The 22,403-nt window shown below is 46.5% G+C and overlaps 1 protein-coding gene across 17 annotated transcripts in view; it reads left to right on the top strand.

The window, feature by feature from the left end:
* Nucleotides 1–22,403, top strand: part of EPB41L4B (erythrocyte membrane protein band 4.1 like 4B) — a 144,185-nt gene that overhangs the window by 24,256 nt on the left and 97,526 nt on the right. For all 17 annotated transcript variants that reach the window (XM_069575498.1, XM_069575484.1, XM_069575485.1 and 14 more), the window contains exon 2: nucleotides 13,808–13,912. In XM_069575498.1, coding sequence (XP_069431599.1) covers nucleotides 13,808–13,912 — 105 coding nt within the window. The remainder of the gene's footprint in view (nucleotides 1–13,807; nucleotides 13,913–22,403) is intronic.

A 22,403-nucleotide genomic window follows, 5' to 3' on the forward strand; every position in this document is an offset into this window, starting at 1 on the left:
TTTCTGTGTGGTGAACTTGCAGCCAAGAGTCTTCTCACCACAGCTCACAGTAAACACAGACCACTCACCTCATAATAATCTTGACAATGCCATCCCTGCAAATCCAGACCCAGGGAGTGCCCGTAGGCATCACACCCTCCTTTTCTTCTTCTGAATGTGTCATTCTCTGCCTTCTTCCAGGAGACTTTTTAAAGAATACTGACTCACCAAAGGAAAAAGAGAGAGAGAGAGAAGAATGAAAAATCAAAGGCCACCTGTAACAAGACAGCTTTATTTTATATCCCTCCATCAGGGACATGGATGATGGTGCCTCAGTTGTAGTTTTATGACCCTAACAGTCATGCTCACCAGAGACAAGGTTAAAAGTTTTATGTGCTTTTCCACTCATTAACCTGTTTTTAAAATCTTCCACACACACAGAGCTGGGTAAATTAAGCCCTGGAATTCTGTGCCTCAGCAGTTGGTGTGATCACTAAAAGAGTTAAAGTGGCAGTCGCTCAGTTGAGTTCCACTCTTTGTGACCCCATGGACTACAGCACGCCAGGCTTTCCTGTCCCTCACCATCTTCTGAAGCTTGCTCAAGCCAGATTGAAAACTGGTCCTAACTTGAATCTGCCTGTACTACTCGGCTTGGGCTGCCGTAAGCAAAGTACCATGGTCTCGGTGGATTGAACAATAGAAATTTATCTTTCCGTAGTTCCAGAGGCTGGAAGTCCAAGCTCAGGGTGCCGGCAGAGTCAGGCCTGTCCCCTTGCCTTGTGGATGGCCACTCTCTTGCTGCCCCATCTCCTCCTGTCTTCGGGTGGTCTTTTCTGTATCAGCCTTGGTTTGTGTGTGAGCCCCGCTTATAAGGACACCAGTCAGATAGGCTAGGGCACATGCTAATGAACTCATTTTAACTTAATTACCTCTTCTCCAGTTACAGCCATGTTGGGAAGCATTGTAGGGTTAAAGCTTCGACATATGAATTTGGGGGGGACATGGTTCATCTTCTAACACTCCTCAGTCACTCCACCTCTGTAAAGCTCATCTTCCACGAGTTGATAGGCCACTTAGAATGAAGCCTGCCTCCACGGATCTGCCCTATGGGTGAACCCTGGGGCCAAGCCCAGTTAAATTCATCATTTCATTTCTTGCCATCCTCAAACATTCCTACCAGGTAAGATGTTTCTGACACCAGTCTCAGCCTAAGCTGAAGACCAGGGCTGGGACTCAGATCCCTGCCACGCTGATCCCAGAGCCCATGCTGTCAGCCACTGCATCATGGGGTGTGTTGCGACACCCAGAACTTTCAGAGCTGTAAAGGGCTCCAAGGAGAGAAGGGGGCGGTCGTGACAGGTCCCAGTAATTCAAAGATGCGAGGTAGCACCGACCTGCTTTACTCTGCAAATTTAGTCGTGTTCCTAGGTTGCAGGATCGGTGGGGGCAGTCGTCCACCCAAAATTAGTTCTTTCTGTTCATGTTTCTTGGCTGGGTTTCCTGGGAATTCATTGCATATTTATTTATGTGGAGTTATTTGCTTTTAGAATCACATGGATGGGGAATCTGCAATCTGGCTGCAAAAAGTGATTTGGCAATTTATTTTCAGGGCTGCCCTTCTTCCAGCAGCTTGTTTCAAACTCAACCTCTGGCAAGAAGGCATCCATCATTTTAATTGCATGTTACTGTTTGGCCAGGCACAAATTTGTTTCATTTTCTTTTCCTTTCTCCTGTGTTTCTTTCTTCTCCCCACCCCCTTTTTCTGATCCACCATTTTATAAAGCCAAAAATATTTGCCCAAACAAGGCACTTTTTATAGCCAACAAGCTTTTAACACTGAAATTTTTGGTATTGCCTATTTGATCTCTAACCTTTCCATAGCAGAAATGCTAGGCTGGGTTTTTTTGTTTGCTATTCAGGTAACATAATGCATTTGTCTCAAGACAGTTCTGAGAAAGAAAATTGTATTCGTCTCGGGGTCAGAAGACTACTGTTCTATTCTTGGCTTTGCACCGGCTGCCTGGCAACATGACCTACGTCTGGCCTCGTTTTTCCCCATCTGTAAAATGAGGAACTTGAATGTATTGATTTCTGAGCCGTCTCTGCTTCTTATTTGGTAACTTGGATGCCTAGTAGGGCCTGTGTGGGTCCCTGGTCACCGTGGCCAGACACCTTCAAACTCTCAACTTCTTTGCAGTTTGTGAAGTTTTCATTAAGTTTTTATTATGGAAAATTTCAAATATACAAGTTGAGACAATAGTATGATGAAACTGTCTTGTATACAGCACCCATATTTTGTTATTTCTCTGGAGTATCTTCAAGCAACTCCGAGACAACTTTGTATCATTTAGCCTGTTAATACCTAAATGGGTGTCCCTCTCTCTTTCTACATGTCTACCATCTGTGATCACACTCAACAAAACTTGAACAATGAGTCTTCAGTGTTGTCTGATGCCGAGTCCTTGTTCGCTTTTCCTCCAGCATCTAAAACCTTTTTGTGGTCAGTGGTTGGCATGTTTGAATCAGGAGCCAACTACAGACAACACATTGCATTTGGTAAACAATGTCTTTTAAGTCTCTCTGAATCCCTAGCTGTCCTCTCCCCCATCTACGGTGCAATTTATTGAGTTCTTAATACATTGTTGGTACATGTAGAGCAAGGCAGCTTCAGTCATTCCAGCCCTTGATTTTAATATCTTTTTCCTAAACAGTTAGGACCTTCAAAGAGTAGTTTTCAGGTTTGTTTACCCCCCTTTTTTTCCAAGACTCAATATATTTATCATTCTAATTCCTTGTCTCCAAGCAGATGATACCTGAGCTAACATCAGTGTAAGGATTCCTAAGAAACAGTTTTTAAAGTTACGGAAAATTTTTTTGTATACTAAATCTTTTATGAACACACACATGCCATGCACACATTATATCTGTATTTGCATGGTTTTCTTTCTGATTATCTATTACATAACAAATTCCCCCAGGGCTCAGTGGTTTAAAGCATCACTGTTTATCATAGTTCATGGGTTCTCTTGGTCAAGAACCCATTGAGGTGGGGCCAGGCTGAGATTTTCTTTTGCTCCTTATGTCATGGACCAGGTCACTCAGGAGGAAACTTAGTTGCAAGATTGGCTAGTGAGGGTGGTTCATGATGGCTGTGCTCACATGTCTGGCACCTTGGTGGGGATGGTTGGAGGCTGGGCTCAGCTGGGACAGTTGACAGGAACATGTTCACGGCCTCTTCAGCGTGCTAGTCTTAGAGTAGTTGGATTTTTTACCTGGTAGTCGGCTCTTCCCACAGAGCAAGTGTCCCTAGAGAACTGTCACTCACCTTGGAAATGACAAAATATCACGAATACCGAATTCTATTTGGTTGTGGCAGCACCAGGCTCTTCCAGATGCAGGGGAAAAGGAGAAAGACTTGACAGCCCTGTTTGTAAGTGCCACAGTTTAAAAAGATCAATGTGAAAATTAGCATGCTAGGTACTTGCCACCTGAGACCTTTCAAGTCCCCCATGTACTTGCTTCTCTTTTGATGCAAGACGGAGGGCACTAAGCTGGGAAGCACCTGCCTGAGAGGTCATTCAGGGCAGTCTCCTGCCCCCGATCCCATTCTCCAGAGCTTCGTGTGGACTCAGTTGGGCCAAGGGCATTGTGACTGGTTCATGACTCACGTTGCTTACTAATAAAGGTGAGGAGAGTCTCCCAATCCAGAATTCTAAGAGTAATTTGTCCAGTGCACCTTGGTGTTAAGGAGGTTGTCTGATATTTTTGTCCCCGTCGGTCAGGATCACATATTAAAATGTGCTTGACAGTGCGTGCTCAGTTGCTAAGTCATGTCTGACTCTGCGACTCCACAGACTGTAGCCCACCAGGCTCCTCTGTCTATGGGATTCTCCAGGCAAAAACACTGGAGTGGGTTGCCATGCACTCCTCCAGGGGATCTTCATGACCCAGGGATCGAACCCTGTCTCCTGCATTGGCAGGTGGGTTCTTTACCACCGAACCAGCAGGGAAGCCTGGGCTTGATAGTTCAGTTCGATTACTCAGTTGTGTCCGACTCTTTGCAACCCCATGGACTGCAGCACTCCAGGCCTCCCTGTCCATCACCAACTCCAGGAGTTTATTCAAACTCATGTCCATTGAGTCAGTGATACCATCCAACCATCCTCTGTCATCCCCTTCTCCTCTCACCTTCAATATTTCCCAGCATCAGGGTCTTTTCAAATGAGTCAGCTCTTTGCATCAAGTGGCCAAAGTATCGAGTTTCAGCTTCAACATCAGTCCTTCCAGTGAACATTCAGGACTAATTTCCTTTAGGATGGACTGGTTGGATCTCCTTGCAGTCCAAGGGACTCTCAAGAGGCCTGATAGTAGTTACCCCCAAATTAAAGAGTATTCAACCTGTGCTGTTTTAGGGTTTGTTACTGAGAGGGGGAGGTGTAGTATTTGAAGTGTTGGGTGAAACCAGTTTTCAGGGCTGCCAGGATCAAGTAGCGTTAGTGTCCAGACTTTATTCAGCACTTAGGTGCTTCAGCTGAGTGCTGAGTCACCTGTGGTAGGCACGGTTGGAAGCAGCTATAGGGAGACAGAAACTGAGGTCATCAGAAGGTGTTAGGCATTCCACGCTGATTGCAAGAAGGTTCATAGGATCATGGCTGTTGGGGCCATTTAATTCTCACAGCAGAAACAAATGAGAGCTTTGACTTTCGGCCCAAAGATGGCTTATCAGCCTGGAACAGAGGCTGATCGATAGATAATAAGACAGCACGAAGTCGCAGTGTTTAGATCGATCGCACCATCCCTGGAAACCAGTGTGGCGGTGCTCTGTGGGGGAACCCTTACGCCTACCCTCTACCCGCCCAAAGCTCATATCCCACGTGGAGAGCCCTGTGCCCCTGGTTGGAAGAGAACCCCACTCACACTGTCCCCTTTCACTGATGCGCACACCAAAACACTTTCCTCTAAGACTGTTCTCACTTCCTTGTTGACCAAAAATAAGGGCCGTGGTATTGGTTGCTTCCTCCGATTTCCAAGAGATGGTTAGCCAGGCAGGTCAGGAAATTAGAAACATGTACTCTGTTTTACCAGAATTGAATTTCCAGGAGCCACCCAGACTCTTGGTGTCCCCCACACAAAGTGTCTTGGCTTCTGGGTTAGTCTGTGAGTGAATCAACTACTTTTCATTCTGCCCCAATTTCCCTTCCTCCAAACAAAATGGGAATTGCCCCCTACCTCCCACCAGGAGGTCTGCTCGTGTTTGACCGGGTGGCCCTGTCTCCCACCTGTAGCCAAGACCACGCATGAAGCACGCTTTCTGCAGCCGTGTGTTGAATTGGGCTTCAGAAATATTTCTTTGCTGGCTGGACACATTGCATGTGTTTGGAGCCAAACAGGTGAATGAGCCGACTGGGGAAGCAGTGGGATGAGATGGAAGGATCTCTGTCCTAGGAATCCAGAAGGCTGGGTTCTGATTCTTGGTCTGCCACTTATGAGTAATAGGAATTTGGTCATGTTGATCTCTCTGAGTCTCAGGCTTTCTCTGCAAACTGGGGTCATGGAACCTTGGTAAACATGGAAGCCTTCTTCAACTGTGAGGTGGAATTTATAAGCTGGACAGCTTGGCCTTCAATCCAGCAGATTAGGGATCCTCTGCATTGTCTTTGTACCAATAGATTTCAGTTTTGAGTCACCAGATCTTGCTGAGGGCTGAGCTGCTATTTCTCACTCAGGATGAAATTTCAAGGTAACTTTATTTGGTAATTTCAGATATTTGTGTTTACGACATCCTGGTGTAAACAGTGTATATTTCTATGTGATGACTTAGTAGGGATGGCAGTAGGAACAGAGACCCCTGGCCCCTCTGTGTGCACGTGCAGGTATTAGAGAGCTACTTTCCTACTAAGGTTCAGAGAAAAGTAGCAAGCTATCAAGTTTGGGGGTGAGGGTAGGAAGTAGTAACTAACCATGAAATTAGCACTTCCTAGAGACAGCTTACTCCTTGGAAGGAAAGTTATGACCAACCTAGATAGCATATTAAAAAGCAGAGACATTACTTTGCCAACAAAGGTCCACTAGTCAAGGCTATGGTTTTTCCAGTAGTCATGTATGGATGTGAGAGTTGGACTGTGAAGAAAGCTGAGCACCGAAGAATTGATTCTTTTGAACTGTGGTGTTGGAGAAGACTCTTGAACGTCCCTTGGACTGCAAGGAGATCCAACCAGTCCATCCTAAAGATCAGCCCTGGGTGTTCTTTGGAGGGAATGATGCTAAAGCTTAAACTCCAATACTTTGACCACCTCATGCGAAGAATTGACTCATTGGAAAAGACCCTGATGCTGGGAGGGCTTGGGGGCAGGAGGAGAAGGGGACAACAGAGGATGAGATGGCTGGATGGCATCACTGACTCAATGGATGTGAGTTTGAGTGAACTCCGGGAGTTGGTGATGGACAGGGAGGCCTGGCGTGCTGCAATTCATGGGGTCGCAAAGAGTCGGACATGACTGAGCGACTGAACTGAACTGACCTGAGAGACAGTTGAAAGATGCCTTGAGGCAGGTACCTTCTGGGAACCAATGGCCGGGAAGACCACTAATGAGAACAGTTAGAGTTCTGAGAGCTGTTTAAACAAGGGGTGATTAAGAACTTGGAAAGGAAGGATTTGATCTCCAAGAACTAACATGGGTTTACCCAAAATCCCAAAGCCAGGCTAGCCTGTTTTCCTCTAAATGGGATTACTAGATCATGTATTTGTTCTCAGTTCAGTAGCTCAGTCGTGTCTGACTCTGCGATCTCATGGACTGCAGCACGTCAGACTTCCCTGTCCATCACCAACTCGTGGAGCTTGCTCAAACTCATGTCCATTGAGTCGGTGATGCCATCCAACCATCTCATCCTCTGTCATCCCCTTCTCCTACTGCCTTCAATCTTTCCCAGCATCAGGGGCTTTTCCAATGAGTCAGCTCTTTGCATCAGGTGGCCAAGGTATTGTAGTTTCAGCTTCAGCATCAGTCCTTCCAATGAATATTCAGGACTGATCTCCTTTAGGATGGACTGGTTTGATCTCCTTGCAGTCCAAGGGACGCTCAAGAGTCTTCTCCAACACCACAGTTCAAAAGCATCAATTCTTCGGTGCTCAGCTTTCTTTATAGTCCAACTCTCACATCCATACATGTCTACTGGAAAAACCATAGCTTTGACTAGATGGACCTTTGTCGGTACATGTTCAGCATTTGGCAAAAAAACACATTGTGTTATTCCTGTGGACATGTGAGAGGAATAAGGTTTGGATGAAAGTGATAATAATTCCTTTGTGTGTATGGGACACTGCAGTTGACAGCGGATGCTTGTTTGCTTTCTTTTTTATTAATGCAGTGACTTAGCAGGGTGGACAGGGTAGAGGAGAGTACCCATTTTTCAGATGGAGAAGCTGAGACTTGGCATGGGGAGTGCCTAAAGTCACAGTCATATTGCTAGAAAAGAAATAGAACTGGTTTTCCAACCCAACATTTTGGCCTCTAAGAGTCCCAGGGCATGCCTCCACCGTGGTACAACTGTGTGTATTTATAACCGGTTTGAGGCCACCATCAGATGGGCACCTTAATACTTAGAGCTAAAGAAAGACTCTACCCCTCCTCCCACCCTCTCCTCCACCTCCACCCTCTGTCCCTTTCTGTTTATCAAGTTTCCATATGTTATAAAACTTAGGATCAATCATTGATAAATGGAATGATAACCTGGGACCACTCGGGGGACTCTTGCTGTGGCCCACAGATGAGGTGATGTGGCCTGAGCCATCATGGAGAGGAAGGAGAGAGCCTTCCAAAGATGGGTGCAGAGGGACTTGCCCTCTGATGGATGTGGAGCTGGTGGATGGAGGGGAGAGAGCCTCGTGTGCCTTCAAGGCTCCTGAAAGCCTTTCTCTGCCCAGATGGCATTCTTTCCACCACCTAGGATGTGCACGCTTGACTGGCACTCTCACACGCAGCTTATTTCCTCCTTTCAAACCTACCTGGGATGCGCAGCATTGAATGCTATGGAGACTAATGAGATTTGGATGGCTGGCCTTCTGTCTTCTTTGTTCTTCCAGGACCACTGTTGACTTATTACATTGCACGTGGGTCAGGCTGCAGTGAGATGTTGCCCATTGCATCTTATCTGAGAAGGTCAGGCTGGTTCATTTGTCTGCAGGACAGTTAAGACATCAGCTGTCCAGCAGTCTTCCTTATCGAGACCTTGGCTGGAAACCAGCAGATAGACTAAATCGGAACCTCTGACTGGCCAGTGAAGGTATCACAACGTCCATACCTTTCCCTGCTGGCTGCCTGCCTGACCCTGTCTTTAGCTGGCAACCCAGTACTCTTATTTTACATGGTTTTCATATGCATGGTTATTTTTAGCTCCTGTCAGATCAGAAGGAGCTGCTATAGAGAGCTATACTGTCTCCAAACCACTAGTTGCTGGTCCTTGTGAAAAGTGATGTGTTGAGATGGGAGGCCGAAAACCTAGGTGCTGTGGATGCAAGAACTCAAGGGTAGAGCTCTCTAGATCCTGCTGTGTTTGGGGCAACTCTCCCTGTGTGTCTTATAGCTGGATTTCAAGATGGTGCTCTGAACTTTGAAAGATTTTACACTGAGTATGTTTTACACTGAGCTTGGGAAGGCACGGAGTACCACTTGGTACTGTGACCTGTGGGCTCGGGTCTTTAGCTGTTTAGGCTGACTTCATTCTCCAAGAAGGATTTGTTCTTCTCCAGTTTCCTGTAGCTGCTCCTTCCAGACTTTGTGACCCTAGTGTACCCCATTGCCTGGAAGAGTGACTGGCATTTGATGAGCAGTTGATAAACATTTGCTGAATGAGTGAGTTAATTCATCACAGAGAGGGCGACTTAGTTAACGATGAGGCAACAGGATCAGCTTCTAGTCTTGCCACATTAACTGATCTCGTGTACTCAATTGACAGCACTTCATGTAACAACCACAAAATCAAACATGGCCTTGGAAGCACAGCACCGTTCCCTAGATGCTTCTTCATGGAAACTCTATCTGAAAAGATTTTAATGACTGTATTCTCATTTTTAGGTCTGCTGCTTGGGAAATACCAGTCTGTTTTTTGTGCTTTAGTGTGGCCCCTCCAGAAGATCCATTTCTTGGCCCTAGACCCTACACATCCCCCTTTCATCCATCCATCTTGTACGTCCATCCGTCCATCCATCCATCTTGCCTGTCCATCCATCCAGCCAGCCAGCAGACATTTGTGGAGTACCTGCTGGGTGCCAGCCAGGCATGTGCTTTGGAGATGGAGGGAAGAAGGGGTGGTACCCAGAGGAACTCAGCAGGTCTCTGCCCTTGGGAGTGCTGAGTCTGAAGCAGGAGTAAGATGGGAACATGAGTAGCCGTGATGCAGTGTGTTAAGTATGCCTGTAATAAAGGCCTGAGCCTGCTTGTGGGAACCCGAGGGAGGGGCACTTACTGCCTTTGCGGGGGTGGGGGGGGGCGGGGAGAACAGAGTTGGAGATGTTGCCGAAGAAGGATATGTTTGGGCGAGTAAGCCCAAGATGACAGCTTGTGGGGCTTCTAGGGGCTGCTCTCAGTAAGGTGTCCTGGCTGGTGGTACAGATGAATTATCTGGAACCTTCTCAGTTTTGAGAGTGGACATACTGCGGGCTGGGAGGGGTGAGAGATGGTTGATTCAAGCGCTGTGGTCTTGACCGTCCTGTCTTCAGCCCCCTGGGACCTCTGTTTCAAGGACCTTTTTATTTGTTCCAGCCCTCATAATTTCATCAGATTCTTTTTAGACCCAGTAAGGGCCACTGGGAATTCCGTCTTCCAGCAGAAGAGACCCAAGAGTGTACTTGGTTGGGAGGTGAGTGGGGGGAAGTGTTTATAGGTGAGTAAAAATGGTACATCCTACCCACCAGACTCTGTCTGCCACCTCCACGTCCAGCCGAGTGAGGGTCTACCAGTAAGAGGAGCCCATCTTACATTGGCAGAAGGGACCCACTGCCCCTAGAAAGGTTATTTTCCCAACCACCACCTTGAGCTCCTTCTAAATTAAGAGCCATTTTAGAAAGACATGAGAAAAATAAAATTTGGAATGGCCTAGACAAAGACTTCGGCTAACTCCCCTCGTTTTACATTTGTGGAACTGTGCTTTTTTGAGTTCAGACCCCGAGGGTGTTAAAATTACATACCTGGATGGTAAGCCCTGAACCAAAAGAGACCCAGGTGGGGAGCAGGTTGGATATGGGGTCAGTTGAGCTTTGGTGGCCCTATATATCCAGGGGACCATAGGCAGGCCTGATTAGCAGCCATGGGGGGAAGTCCAGGGCGGCCATGTGGATTGGGGAGGTTATGAATTGCTTAAAGGCTGCAGTTGGTGGTGCATCCGGGACGAGAGGTCTCTTGCTTCCTCACAGCCCAGCTGTTTGTGCCACATCCTGCTGCTAAAGCTTTACTCTGACTAGTTCTTTCCCGCTAGGAAACCCACTAATGAAGCCTTGGCACCGTGCTAATAGGTGTTGCATGGGGCCAGTAGCACTGGATAGTAATTGGAAAAAATACCTGCAGAGAATGGACTGTTATGGGCAAGGAGGAAGAGTGCCAGGATTGTGGTGTGTTTTTTTTTTTCTTTTCTTTTTTTTAACATTGTATTTGTTGCCCAACAACTGCCAAAAAATCAGTATTAAAGAAAACTTGGGAAATAAAGCATCTATCGTGTCTCCATGCTGACGCAGCTGTTGTAATTTTTGCCACTCTCCTGTTTTTATCAAGTAGTCAGTCCATGTGCAGTACAGACTTAGATTTATGTAGCTGGAGTCACAGTTTGCTGTTCCCTTGTGCTCTATTTATTGAACGTTTGTTGTAAGAATTTTCCATAGTTCTGTCTCATCCTCATAACTCTCTTTTGTAACAGCCGAATAATATTCTGATGTGCTGGTGGGCCCCAGTGCTGTGTTCTGTGATTGGAATTTTGATTGTTTCTCCTTTTTGCCCATCCCTAATCCCACCTTATTTCTCCACTAGATTCATTTACAGAGAATGCCACTGCATGTCGAGCTTTCTGGAATCTTGTACTGAATTGCTGCTTTCAGAGGAGTATTTTTGGAGAGGAAGGAGACTGTAATTCATTGATGAAGTTTTTATTTTTTTTAAACTTTTTGTTATTGTTGTTTATTTATATAACACAAATAGAGGCGTAAAAAGGTACAGTTTAATGAACTACTGGAAAGTAGACAGACACCCTGGTACCATCACCACATCAAAAGCTGGAACCCAGCCAGCCAGCTGGAAGTCCACAGATGGTGCCTCCTCCCAGCCCCATGCCCAGCCCCAAGAGCAACACCTACCCTGACTTTATTGTAATCAATTCTTTACTGTCTTTCCAAGATTGCTCACCCAAGTGTGCATCCCTGGATACTGCAAGTTAAGCTTGCCTGTTTACAAATGTCTTTTAAATCTCTTTTAATCTGTACGTTTCCTCTCAGTCTCTTCTCTTCCCTATATTCTGTTTGTTGAGAAAACTGGGTCGTTCGTCCTGAGGAGTTTCTAGAATTTCCCACAGGCTGGATCTTGCCACTTGTGGTTCTTTGTAGTTTAGAACGTTCCTCTGCATTTCCTACAGTTGGATCTAGTGGTTTAACCAGTCGCAAGGTAGATTTCTTTTTTCCCTGTGGAAAGAGAGGTGTGGGGAGCTAGATTATACCTTGGGTGGTAGGATGTCTTTCACCTGGTTATCTGTCTCCTATTGCAATGTTAGTAGCCACTGGCATCCGATACTCAGAGCCTGCCATTCATTAGAAGCTACAAAATTGTGATATCACAGTTTTGTTATTCTTTCTTCATTTAATTTCTCGAATACTACTCTAAAGAAAAACTCTGCCTCTCTGCTATTTTTAGTAGTTTACTTATAGAGATTCACATACCATACATTCACCTGAAACATACAAATTTAATGGGTTCTAGTTTATTCATAGAGTTGCACATCTGTGGCCATGGTCAATTTTAGAACACTTCATTAACCGCCCCCCCAAACCCTGTTCATCTTTGTTGTCACCCCGTAGACCTGTCAGTCCTAAGCAGTTACTATCAATCTAATTTCTGTCTCTAGACTTAATGTTCTGGACATCTCAAATAATATGTGGTCGCTTGTAACTTAAAACCAGGTTCTTTCACATAGTATGATGTTTTCAGAGTCCATCAATGTTGTAGCATGTATCAGAACTTTATTCCTTTTTATGGCCAAATAGTATTTCATTGTATGGATATGCTACATTTTGTTTATCCATTCATCAATTGATAGACATTCGGGTTGCTTCCACTTTGGGGCTATTATGAATAATGCTGCTGTGAACATTTTTGTACCAGTTTCTGTGTGAGCATAATGTTTTCAATTTTCCTTCGATATTTACCTAGAAGTGGAATTGCTGGGTCGAATGGTAACTCTGTGTGTAACTGTTTAAGAAATTGCCAGGCTTCTTTTCTAAATTAGCTACACAATTTGACATTCCCATCAGCAATATAAGAGGGTTCCAATTTCTCCAGCATTGGTTATCTGTCTTTTTTTGTTATAGTCCTCTGAGTGGGTATGAAGTGTCTAATTGTGGTTGTGATTTGCACTTCCCTGATGACTAGTGATGTTGAGCATCTTTTGACATGCCAGCTATTCATCTCCCTTAGGTAAACTGTCTCTCTATCTCTCTGTATGTGTGTGTGCTATCACTCAGTCAGGTCTGATGCTTTGAGACCCCTTTGTAGCCCACCAGGCTCCTCTGTCCATGGGATTCCCCAGGCAAGAATACTGGAGTGGGTCACGATTTCCTTCTCCAGGGGATCTTCCCGACCCAGGAGTCAAACCCCCATCTCTTGCACTGCAGGTGGCTTCTTTACCACTGTGCCACCCGGGAAGCCCTCATCTCTATATATCCTTGACCTGTGTTTAAATTATTTGTCTTTTTATTATTGAGTTGTAATAATCCTTTATATGTTCTAGAGAAGTCCCTTATCAGAAGTATGATTTGTAAGATTTTCTCCCATTCTGGGTTGTCTTTGTACTTTCTTGATGTCTTTGTGTTCTTCGAAGCATAAAAGCTTTACATTTTTATGATGTCCATTTGTTTTTTCTTCTGTTGCTGGTGCCTTAGATGTCTTAGCTAAAAAACTTTTGCCTAATCCATGGTCATGAAGATTTGTGTGTATGTTTTATTCTGAGTTTTACAGTTTTAACTCTTACATTTAGGTCTTTGATTTATTTTTAGTTAATTTTTGTATATTCTGTCATCTACTCTTGGGTTGGTCTTTCCTGGTGGCTCAGTGGTAAGGAATCTGCCTGCAATGCAGGAGAAGAGGGTTTGACTCCTGGGTTGGGAAAAACCCTGGAGAGTAAATGGCAACCCACTCTAGTATTCTTGGCTGGGAAATCCCATGGACAGGGGCGCCTGGTAGGTTGCAGTCCATGGGGTCGCAAAAGAGTGGGGTATGTCTTAGCAACTAAACAACAGCAACTCTTTGGTTTCCTAGTGCTGCAGCTAAAGGCAGGATCAATGCTTAACTTTTTTTTTTCTATTTATTAACCATTTATCATAATAAGGTGTTGGTTCCCTGATCATCCTATAAAGTAGTAGTTTGGTGGGGTTTTCTTGTCATCAGGTATGCTTTAGATTTAATCATGAGTTTGTATTATAATAAAAAAATAATTGCATTTAAATAAATTTATGTACTCTGACACATATGTGTATGGTAGAGAGGGGAAAGTGATTTTATTGTTTGGGTTTTTTTTTTTTTAATCTTGTTTCTTATCAACTGTCCTAAGATTTCGTCTACCCATTATCTTCCAGAAACATGCCAAAGGCCAGGATTTGTTTGATCAGATTGTGTACCACTTAGACCTGGTGGAAACAGATTACTTTGGCCTCCAGTTCCTTGACTCTGCCCAGGTTCCGGTAAGTATTCCTTTGATTCCTTACACGATGGACTGGCTAATCACAGGTCCACGGTTACTAGAAATTGGTAGAGAAAGACAGGAGTAAAACTGCGTTAGTGTTGCGGTAAAGAGCATTGGGATTGAGGTGCTGGCGCCCATGTGAGGTGGTGCATCCGTGACGCCCCACCCTGGAGGTGTCCAGTATGTTGTTGCACGTGGAGATGTGCTAGGGAGATATTTCCAAGCATGAGGATGCAGTGTAGGCACATCTCTAGAGTAGGTAGAAAGAAATCTCATTATAAGAATTCTTCTGGGGATGCTGTGTGTATTTTTAACTAGCAGAAGAGGCTGGGCCGCCCTCTCCTCGTGGACTCTTGCCAGGTGCAGAGAGCAGGTGCTGTGAGCACAGCTGAATCGCAGCCAGGCTTAGTGGGCTCTGGGGCCGGGTGGTCCGAGCAGGTCTTGGCATTGCTCGAGAGCCATCTTGCAGGCTCCAGGAGGTTGTGTTTGGTCAGCAAAGACTTCCCTCACTTTGCCTGAGACAGAACTGTCCAGAGTGGAGGTGCCCGAGTAAGTGAACTCAACACAGCTCAGAACCGCTCTTTCGTTTATTTTTATATCTTCATCTATTTTATAATTGACCAACAATACTACGTTAGTTCCTGTTACACAAGATGGTAATTCGATATTTCTGTACCTTTGTAAATGATCGCCACAATAAGCCTATTTACAACCTGTTGCCATACAAAAATATTATATAGTTACTGACTATATTCTCCTTGCTGTACGTTTCAGACCCGTGACTCATTTATTTTGCAACTGTTGGATGTTAGTACTTCTTAATCACCTTTGCCTATTTTTTCCCTCCCTCCTTCCCTCCTGGCAACCACCTGTTTGTCCTCCGTATCTCTAATTCTGTTTCTATTTTGTAATGTTTGTTCATTTGTTTCTTAGACTCCACACATAAGTGATAAACTGTATTTGTCTTTCACTGTCTGATTTATTTCACTTAGCATAATACCCTCTAGATCCATCCCTGTTGTCACAAATGCCAAGATGTCATTATTTTTTATGGCTGAGTAGTGTTCTGATGTGTATGTATAGGTACCGCATCTTCCTGACCCATTCATCTATTGATGGGCACTTGGGTTCCTTCCATATCTTAGCTGTTATAACAGTGTGATGAGCGTAAGAGTACATATATCTTTTCTCATTAGTGTGTTTGTTTTCTCTGGATAAATATCCAGGAGTGGAAGTGCTAGACCGTACGGTAGCTCTGTTTTTAATTTTTGAGGGCTCTCCATATTCTTTTCCATAGTGGCTGCATCAGTTAACATCCCCACCAACAAACAGTGCACAAGGGTTCCCTAATCTCCATATCCTTGCCGATGCTTGTTTTCTGTTGTGTCTTTGATAATAGACATTCTGACAGGTGTGAGGTGATGGGTACCTCACTGTAGTTTAGATTTGCATTTTCCTGATAGTGATATTGATCATTTTTTCATGTTGGCTGTTGGAGATCTGTGTGTCTTCTTTGGAAAAATGTCTATTCAGATCTTCTACCCATTTCTAAATAGGATCGTGTGGATATTCTTTCATGTTGAGTTGTAGGAGATCTTCGTGTATTTTGGATATTAATTCCTTATCAGATATGTCGCTTGCAAAGATCTTCTCCCATTCAGTAGGTGGCGTTTTTATTTTGCTGATAGTTATCTTCACAGTGTAAAAACTTTTTAGTTTGGTATAATTGCATTTATTTATTTTTGCTTTTGTTTCCCTTGCCTAAGGAGACGTATTTAAAAATACTACTAAGATTACTGTCAAAAGAGCATACTGCCTATGTTTTCATCTGCAAGTTTTATGATTTCAGGTTTTATGTTTAAATCTTTAATCCATTTTGAATTTATTTTTGTGTGTAGTATGAGATAGAAGTTGTTTGATTCTTCTATCTGTAGCTATACACATCTTCCAACACCATTTATTGAAGAGGCTGTCTTGGCTGCATTTTAGATTCTTGCCTCCTTTGTTGTTGATTAATTGATCATATAAATGTGAGTTCATTTCTGGGTTCTCTGTTCCTTTGAGCTTTGTGTCTGTACTAGACTGTTTTGATTACTGTAGCTTTGTAGTATAGTTTGAAATCAAGGACTGTCATACTGTCAGCTTTATTCTTTTAAAAAGCAAGAAAGACTTCAGAGTTTCCATTCCCAGCAGAATCTAGCTTTGGGTTTCAAAGAGAATTTATTCAGCAATCTAAACATATTTATTGAGTGCTTGTTGTGCACTAGGCTCTGTTCTAAGCAGTGGATAATACAGTGTATGTGTGTAATACCTGCGTAATGTGACAGGTGGTAGTAAGGGTTAAGAAAAATGAAGCAGAGTGAGGAGATAGAGTAAGGGGCAGTGCTATTTTAGACAGAGTATGAAAGGGCGAGTGCTCTGGTAGGAGATATTTGAACTGAGACCTGGAGCTTCTCCTGTGTAGCTAAGCCTTTCTATCTGAAAGACACTTTTTAAATACTTCCTGGGGCTATGCATGATGGTTGTAAGGAGATACCCAAAGTTGATGCCTGGAAATTGGGTCTGCCTGAGAGGGATGGTGTGGTGCCCAGCCTGTGGTGATGCAGTGCAGCCTGGGTTATAGTGCCTGCTGGGCAGATGTGTCCTGCTGCACCCACTGGTTGCCCCCTCTACACTGCCAGCTTCTGCCCCACCTTCAGGACCTCCTGCCTGCCTGCAGCCCCCTCCCTTACCCCCCTGACTGTTGCCATGAGCATCGTGCTTCCTCTTTGAGATCGTGGTCCTGATTCCTTCCTGTGAGCAGGAGACTCTCCCTTTGGCCCCCATGGCTCAGGGAAGGGCAACCCACCATCCTTTGTCCCCTCCACTGTGTACTTCTGCTTCCTTTGAGGTTGGACCACCCAGTGCTGCACCCTCTGGCCTCAGCACTCTCTTCCCATCCAAGGCCTCAAGTGCCCATTTCCCTCCTCCCAGGGCAAACTCAGAACTCAAGTTGTTGACACCTCTAAATATTCCAGACCTGGTTTCCTCTCACTGAAGTTTCATTTGAGCAAACCTCACCCAGACGCACCTTGGGTCCTATCACTGTCCATTCACTCCAAGATCCAGGATTCTGTTGTTTCTCATCCTGTGACCAGGATAAGATCCAGGATTCTGTTGTTTCTTGCCCTCCTTCCAGTTCCTCTGCATGTGGCCTTGGCCTCAACAACAGCCTCCTGCCCTCATCTTCCTCCCCGCCCGGTCAAGCCTCAGACATGTCCTTTGTGTCCCCATTTGCCCTTTGATTCTCCTGCCCCCATGACTGTCTCCTGACCCCCCTTCAACACGCATGCAGGCCCATCTGCTTCCTCTGCTGCTTCTCCAGGACTGCCAGGTATTGCTGGAGAGGCCACAGGCCATGCCTTCTGGCCCAAGCACAGATCACAGGTTCAGTGAAGTCCAAGCCCTGAGCTGTTCCTGGAGCCTCATGAGCCCCCAATGGACCCTGAAGTGCCCCAGGGTTCCCCTTCTGAGTCCGCACCACAGACCTCTAGTCCAGTCCCCACAGAGACTATTCTCACGGGTGGCCTCACCTCCAGCTGAGAAGACCGAGTTCATTTAGCCTGAATGCCTTGAGTTTTCTTCCCTGCACCTCAGTGTCTCTTTCTCTCTGTCCATTCTTTTTACTGATTTCTCTTAAGGGACTTTGCCTGTTTCTCCAGCATTTATACACCTACATCAGAGTTCCATTTCCGGTTGCTTCCTCAGTGCTGGATTTAGAGTTCTCCTTGCCATCCCCAGCATCTGACACTTGTCAGTCCTCTTCCCAGAGCTGCTTTTCCTGTTGTCCTTTTGTATATGGTATTTTTGGCTTCAGATTGTCTATGGCCCAGGGCTCAGTTCAGGCCCAAACCTTGTTCCTGGTCTGATGAGCTTTAGATAAGCCACCTTCTCTCCCTTGCCCTCAGTCTCCTCATCTGTAAAATGGGTTTGTTGGATGTGTTCTTCCAAGAGCCCTTCTGGTTTTAATATCCCGTGATTCTGAGACTAAAGGGGAGGCAGGGTACTATCCCTCACATCTCCTCTAGTCAGAAGGGAGAAAATACCCATCTTTCTGCCTTGAGAGCCAAGTACCTGTTGCCCTGGTGGCATGTCCTTAACCCCAGGCGACCACTCCCCAGCCACTCAGGTTCTCCGAAAACCACAGAGGGGACTCCATTATGAATGTCTTTGCTGTGAGCTTCTGCTCACTTGGCTGCCAGGCTTTCCTGCCTGCTGGTGCCCAGGCCCCGTGTGGCAGGAGGGATGTTCACAGCGGGATCCAGGCATCCTTCCCAGGCCATACACCAGACTCTGAAGGTGCTAAAGCCTTTCCAGCCTACAGCTCTGTGAACCTGGCGTGCTTCTCTGCCCCGCAAGAGCAGGTGCAGGGCCGTTATCTGCCTGACTCTGAGGCTCCGAGCCATGTGGAGCAGCGGGAGCTCCCAGCCCCCTTCTTCTCATCAGTCTGCCTTCCAGTTGGGGCTCATTGCAGGCTAGGCTCTGGTGATGTTGCGTTGTTGTTTAGTCACTTTGCGTATGCTGGTGCCGCTCCTGGAATGCCCTTCCTCATCCTGTTTAAGAGACTTCCCTGGTGGCTTAGACGGTAAAGCATCTGTCTACAATGCGGGAGACCCAGGTTCGATCCCTGGGTGGGGAAGATCTCCTGGAGAAGGAAATGGCACCCCACTCCAGTACTCTTGCCTGGAAAATCCCATAGACAGAGGAGCCTGGTAGGCTACAGGCCATGGGGTCACAAAGAGTTGGACAGGACTGAGCAACTTCACTTTCACTTTCAGTTCATCCCGTTTAACTCTGGCCATCCTTCAAGACCAGCTCTGATGACAGCCCTTCATGCGGCCTGCCCTGAACTCCCAAAGTGTTTTTCCTCCTCTGTGTAAACCTAAGTTTATTTCACCCTCCCTGGCAGTTTGCTCATTTGGCCTCAAGGTCATTATTTGTGTATGTGAGCAAACCTTTCTAATTAGATCCTAAGACTTAGGACCTTCTCCTCTTGACTTGGCGACTCGTGGTAACAAGGCATACAACCTAGAACTTTAGCCTCAGAAGGGACCTTAGGAGCCACTGGTCAAATTTCTCCCGTCTTCTGGGTGGGGAAACCAAAGCTCTTAGACCTTGGCAAGTCACTGAGTGAGTTGCACAGTTCATGCATGAACCCAGGTTTTTACAATTTCAGGTTTAGGCACTCTTTTCAGTACACGGTACTCTGGAGCCCGAGTTTTCTTAGCACCAGGGTGGATGCAGTAACATCCATTTCACAGGGAAACTGAGGGACTCTTTGAGTTAAGGGAGGAGAAAGGGCTTTGTAACCCGTCCTGGTTGTGGGTCTCTTCTTCCAGGTGGGCAGGCTCATAAGTCATCAGGCTCCCAGAGGTGATGCACTGAGCTTAGCTGGAACCTCAAGGCTGCCTTGCCTATAGGAGAGACCTTAGCAATTTAGATGAGACCTTTTGGAAAGGTTTGCTGAGCCATTGATTTTTTTCCTAGGGTCTAGGATGAAGCAGTTGGTGGCAGGTGTAATAGATGGGGGCCAGGAAGGGGACGGTCCACTTGGCCAGTGGCTTACTGCACCATGGTAGAGGCTCCTGCCAAGAATGACATCCCCACCCAGCCCCTGATATTCATATCAGAGGGCTGGCAGTGGCAGGGCTCTTGGCACAACTCTCTGCGTCCCCAGCTCCCTGTGAAGAGCGCCTGGTTTCCATAGTGCACTGCCCAGCCCTGAAGCAAGGTCAAAGTCTATTGGCATCGCCTATTTTTAGCAGTTGGGCTGGGGCCTCCTGTTTCCTTTTTCTGTATTAAAGCAGGAAAGCCACCCAGGAATCCATCTGCAGCTCTCGCTGGGCACAGCTCAAAGCAGGGGCATGGGCTCTATTTTTACAAATCAAAGCTGTCTTCTGAGAGCCCGGGCTCTGGCCTGCACCCACCCAGCTTTCTCCTGGCTGGTCTGGTAGGTGCTGTTTACTGAGTCCCCACTCTGACCTGAGACTGGCATCAAACTGAGGGCTTTATAGCACTCGTGTTTAATTATTCATCATCGATCCGTGAAGCAGACCCATTTCACAGATGATGAAGCTGTGGCTTACTCGGAACCTCACAAAGGTTAAAGTAGGGGATAGAGCCAAGATTCAGAACGTGGTCTGTCATTGCAGTGGCCAACCCACTGGGTTATACTGACTTCATGACACATGGTAGTGTCACACCCCTCCACCCCCAGACACCCCCCCGCAACACACACAGACAAAGAAAACATTTAGTCAGTAGCCATTCAGTGTACTGTGGCTTGGAGCTTACTCAGTGGCCAGCTCTGTGGCACATGGGTAGGCTGGACAATGTCCCTGCCTGCCACAGTCTGGGGGGGAGACAGACAAGTGGTCCCCTGGAATACTGTGGGCCGAGTCCTCTCATCTGTGAGCCTGGAGCCTCAGTGTCACTGACGAGGTGATCACACTGTCAGAGGGGGAGGGCGAACACTGGGAGGGCTGCAGCCGCAGAGGACAAGCGGACTTTGCCAGGCAGAGGAGGGGCAGGCATTTGGGGCAGGGGTCTCCACTGCCCCACTAAGCGGGAGCCTCCATCCCATCTTTGGGGGGCGGGTGTTCTACTGGGTAGGGGTAGCCATCCTGAGTCCTTTCCCAAGGCCATCCCAGCATGAAAAGAGAGCATCTTATGGTGATCCATTTGGCCACAAGGAATCCAGAAAAGGGGATTTTGGCCTTTGTCTCAAGACCTGTGAGAGGTTTTCTCTCCGGTCTCTGCATCATGGAATCAGGTAGATGGGTAGTTAGGGGCCCACGGCTGCCAAGGAGGTTGACACACAGACATGGTGACTGCTGGAAAGACACACAGAGGGACTGTTGTGGCTTCACTCCGATGGGTGCCTGGAATGTCACCATGTTTGCGGACAAACCCTTTCTTGCATATGAATGGTTCATTAGTTTCCAGAGACAGGGAGTGGATTCTTTAGCCAGTGTCAGCAGACAGCTCAGGGCACTAACAAGGAAGTGAAAGGGTGAGTGCGCAGCCTCACCCCAGGCAAGTGCCAGGGCTGGGGCTTGAATTCTGGTCTTCCGCCTCTTTCTCAAAGACATGTCAAACAGCTCAAGAAACGCCCCAGGCCTCCCAGCAGCCTGCTTCTGAATGTTGGCAGAGCCGGGTTTTCCTGCCCACATGCAAATATCAGCACTGAATGGGAAACAGTGGATCAAGGGAAGTCTCTGTTTTGTTGTTGTGTAGTCACTAAGTCGTGTCCTACTCTTTGCAACCCCATGGACTGTAGCCCACCAAGCTCCTCTGTCCGTGGGATTTTCCAGACAAGGATACTGGAATGGGTTGCCATTTCCTTCTCCAGCGGATCCTCCTGATCCAGGAGTCGAACCCACGCCTCCTACATCTCCTGCATTGCGAGTGGATTCTTCACCACTGAGCCATCTGGGGAGGGAAGGGCAGGGAAGGGAAGGGGTCTCTGCAGTTGAGCTAAACGAACCCCCAAGGAAGCCTGGAGTGGCCGGTGTGCACAGCAGGTTGACAGGACTTCCTTCTGGATGAGACTGAGGATGAGGCGAGAGCCCTCCCATAGGCAGAAAAGGAGTGTCAGACTGGGGTGTGTGTGGAGGCCCAGAGCATCATGCTGACACTTGCTGAGTTAGAATCCTGTCTCACTAGCGCCGTGATGCAGGGTACTCCTTGCCCTTGCCACAGCCACCTTTCTCTACTCCGAGGCCCGAGAAGGCAATGGATGTTACATTATATGTGTGTTTTTCCCAATACCACCAATATATGAATGCTTCAGGTAGATAGTGTCAGATATCCCACAGGTTAAGGACTCAGTCTTTCAAGACTCTCCACCTCCCTTCCCCACCCCCGGCTCCCAAACACACACTTCAGATACTAATCCCAAGTCCAGGTCATCACCTATGCTTCTAACCTACTGGCTATAGGTGAGTGGGAGGTTCCCAGACCCCCTCCTTGGGTATGATCAATTTTGCCAGAGCCAATGCAGAACTCAGAAGAGCATTTAGCTTACTAGGTTACCAGTTTATCATAAAAGGATGTAGCTCAGGAATAGCCAGATGAAAGATGCACAGAGCAAGGTATTGGGGGTGGGAAGGTGTGGAGCCTCTGTGACCCTCTGAACACATCACTCTTCCCAAATCTCCATATGTTCACCAACCCTGAAGACCTCTGAACCTTGTCTTTTTGAGTTTTTACGGAGGCTTCATCACACAGACACTGTTGATTAAATCATTGCCCGTTGGTAATTGATTCAACCTCCATCCCCTCTCCCCTTCCTGGAGATCGGGGGATGGGACTGAAAGTTCCTACTCTCATATGTTTGGTTCCCCTAGCAACCAGCCCCATCCCTAGGTGCATTCCCAAAGAACCTCATTCACATAAACTCAGGTGTCATTGAAAGGGGTTTGTTATGAATATTAAGACACTTTTATTGC

The sequence above is a fragment of the Ovis canadensis genome, chromosome 2 (assembly GCF_042477335.2).
Source record: "Ovis canadensis isolate MfBH-ARS-UI-01 breed Bighorn chromosome 2, ARS-UI_OviCan_v2, whole genome shotgun sequence".
NCBI lineage: Eukaryota > Metazoa > Chordata > Mammalia > Artiodactyla > Bovidae > Ovis > Ovis canadensis.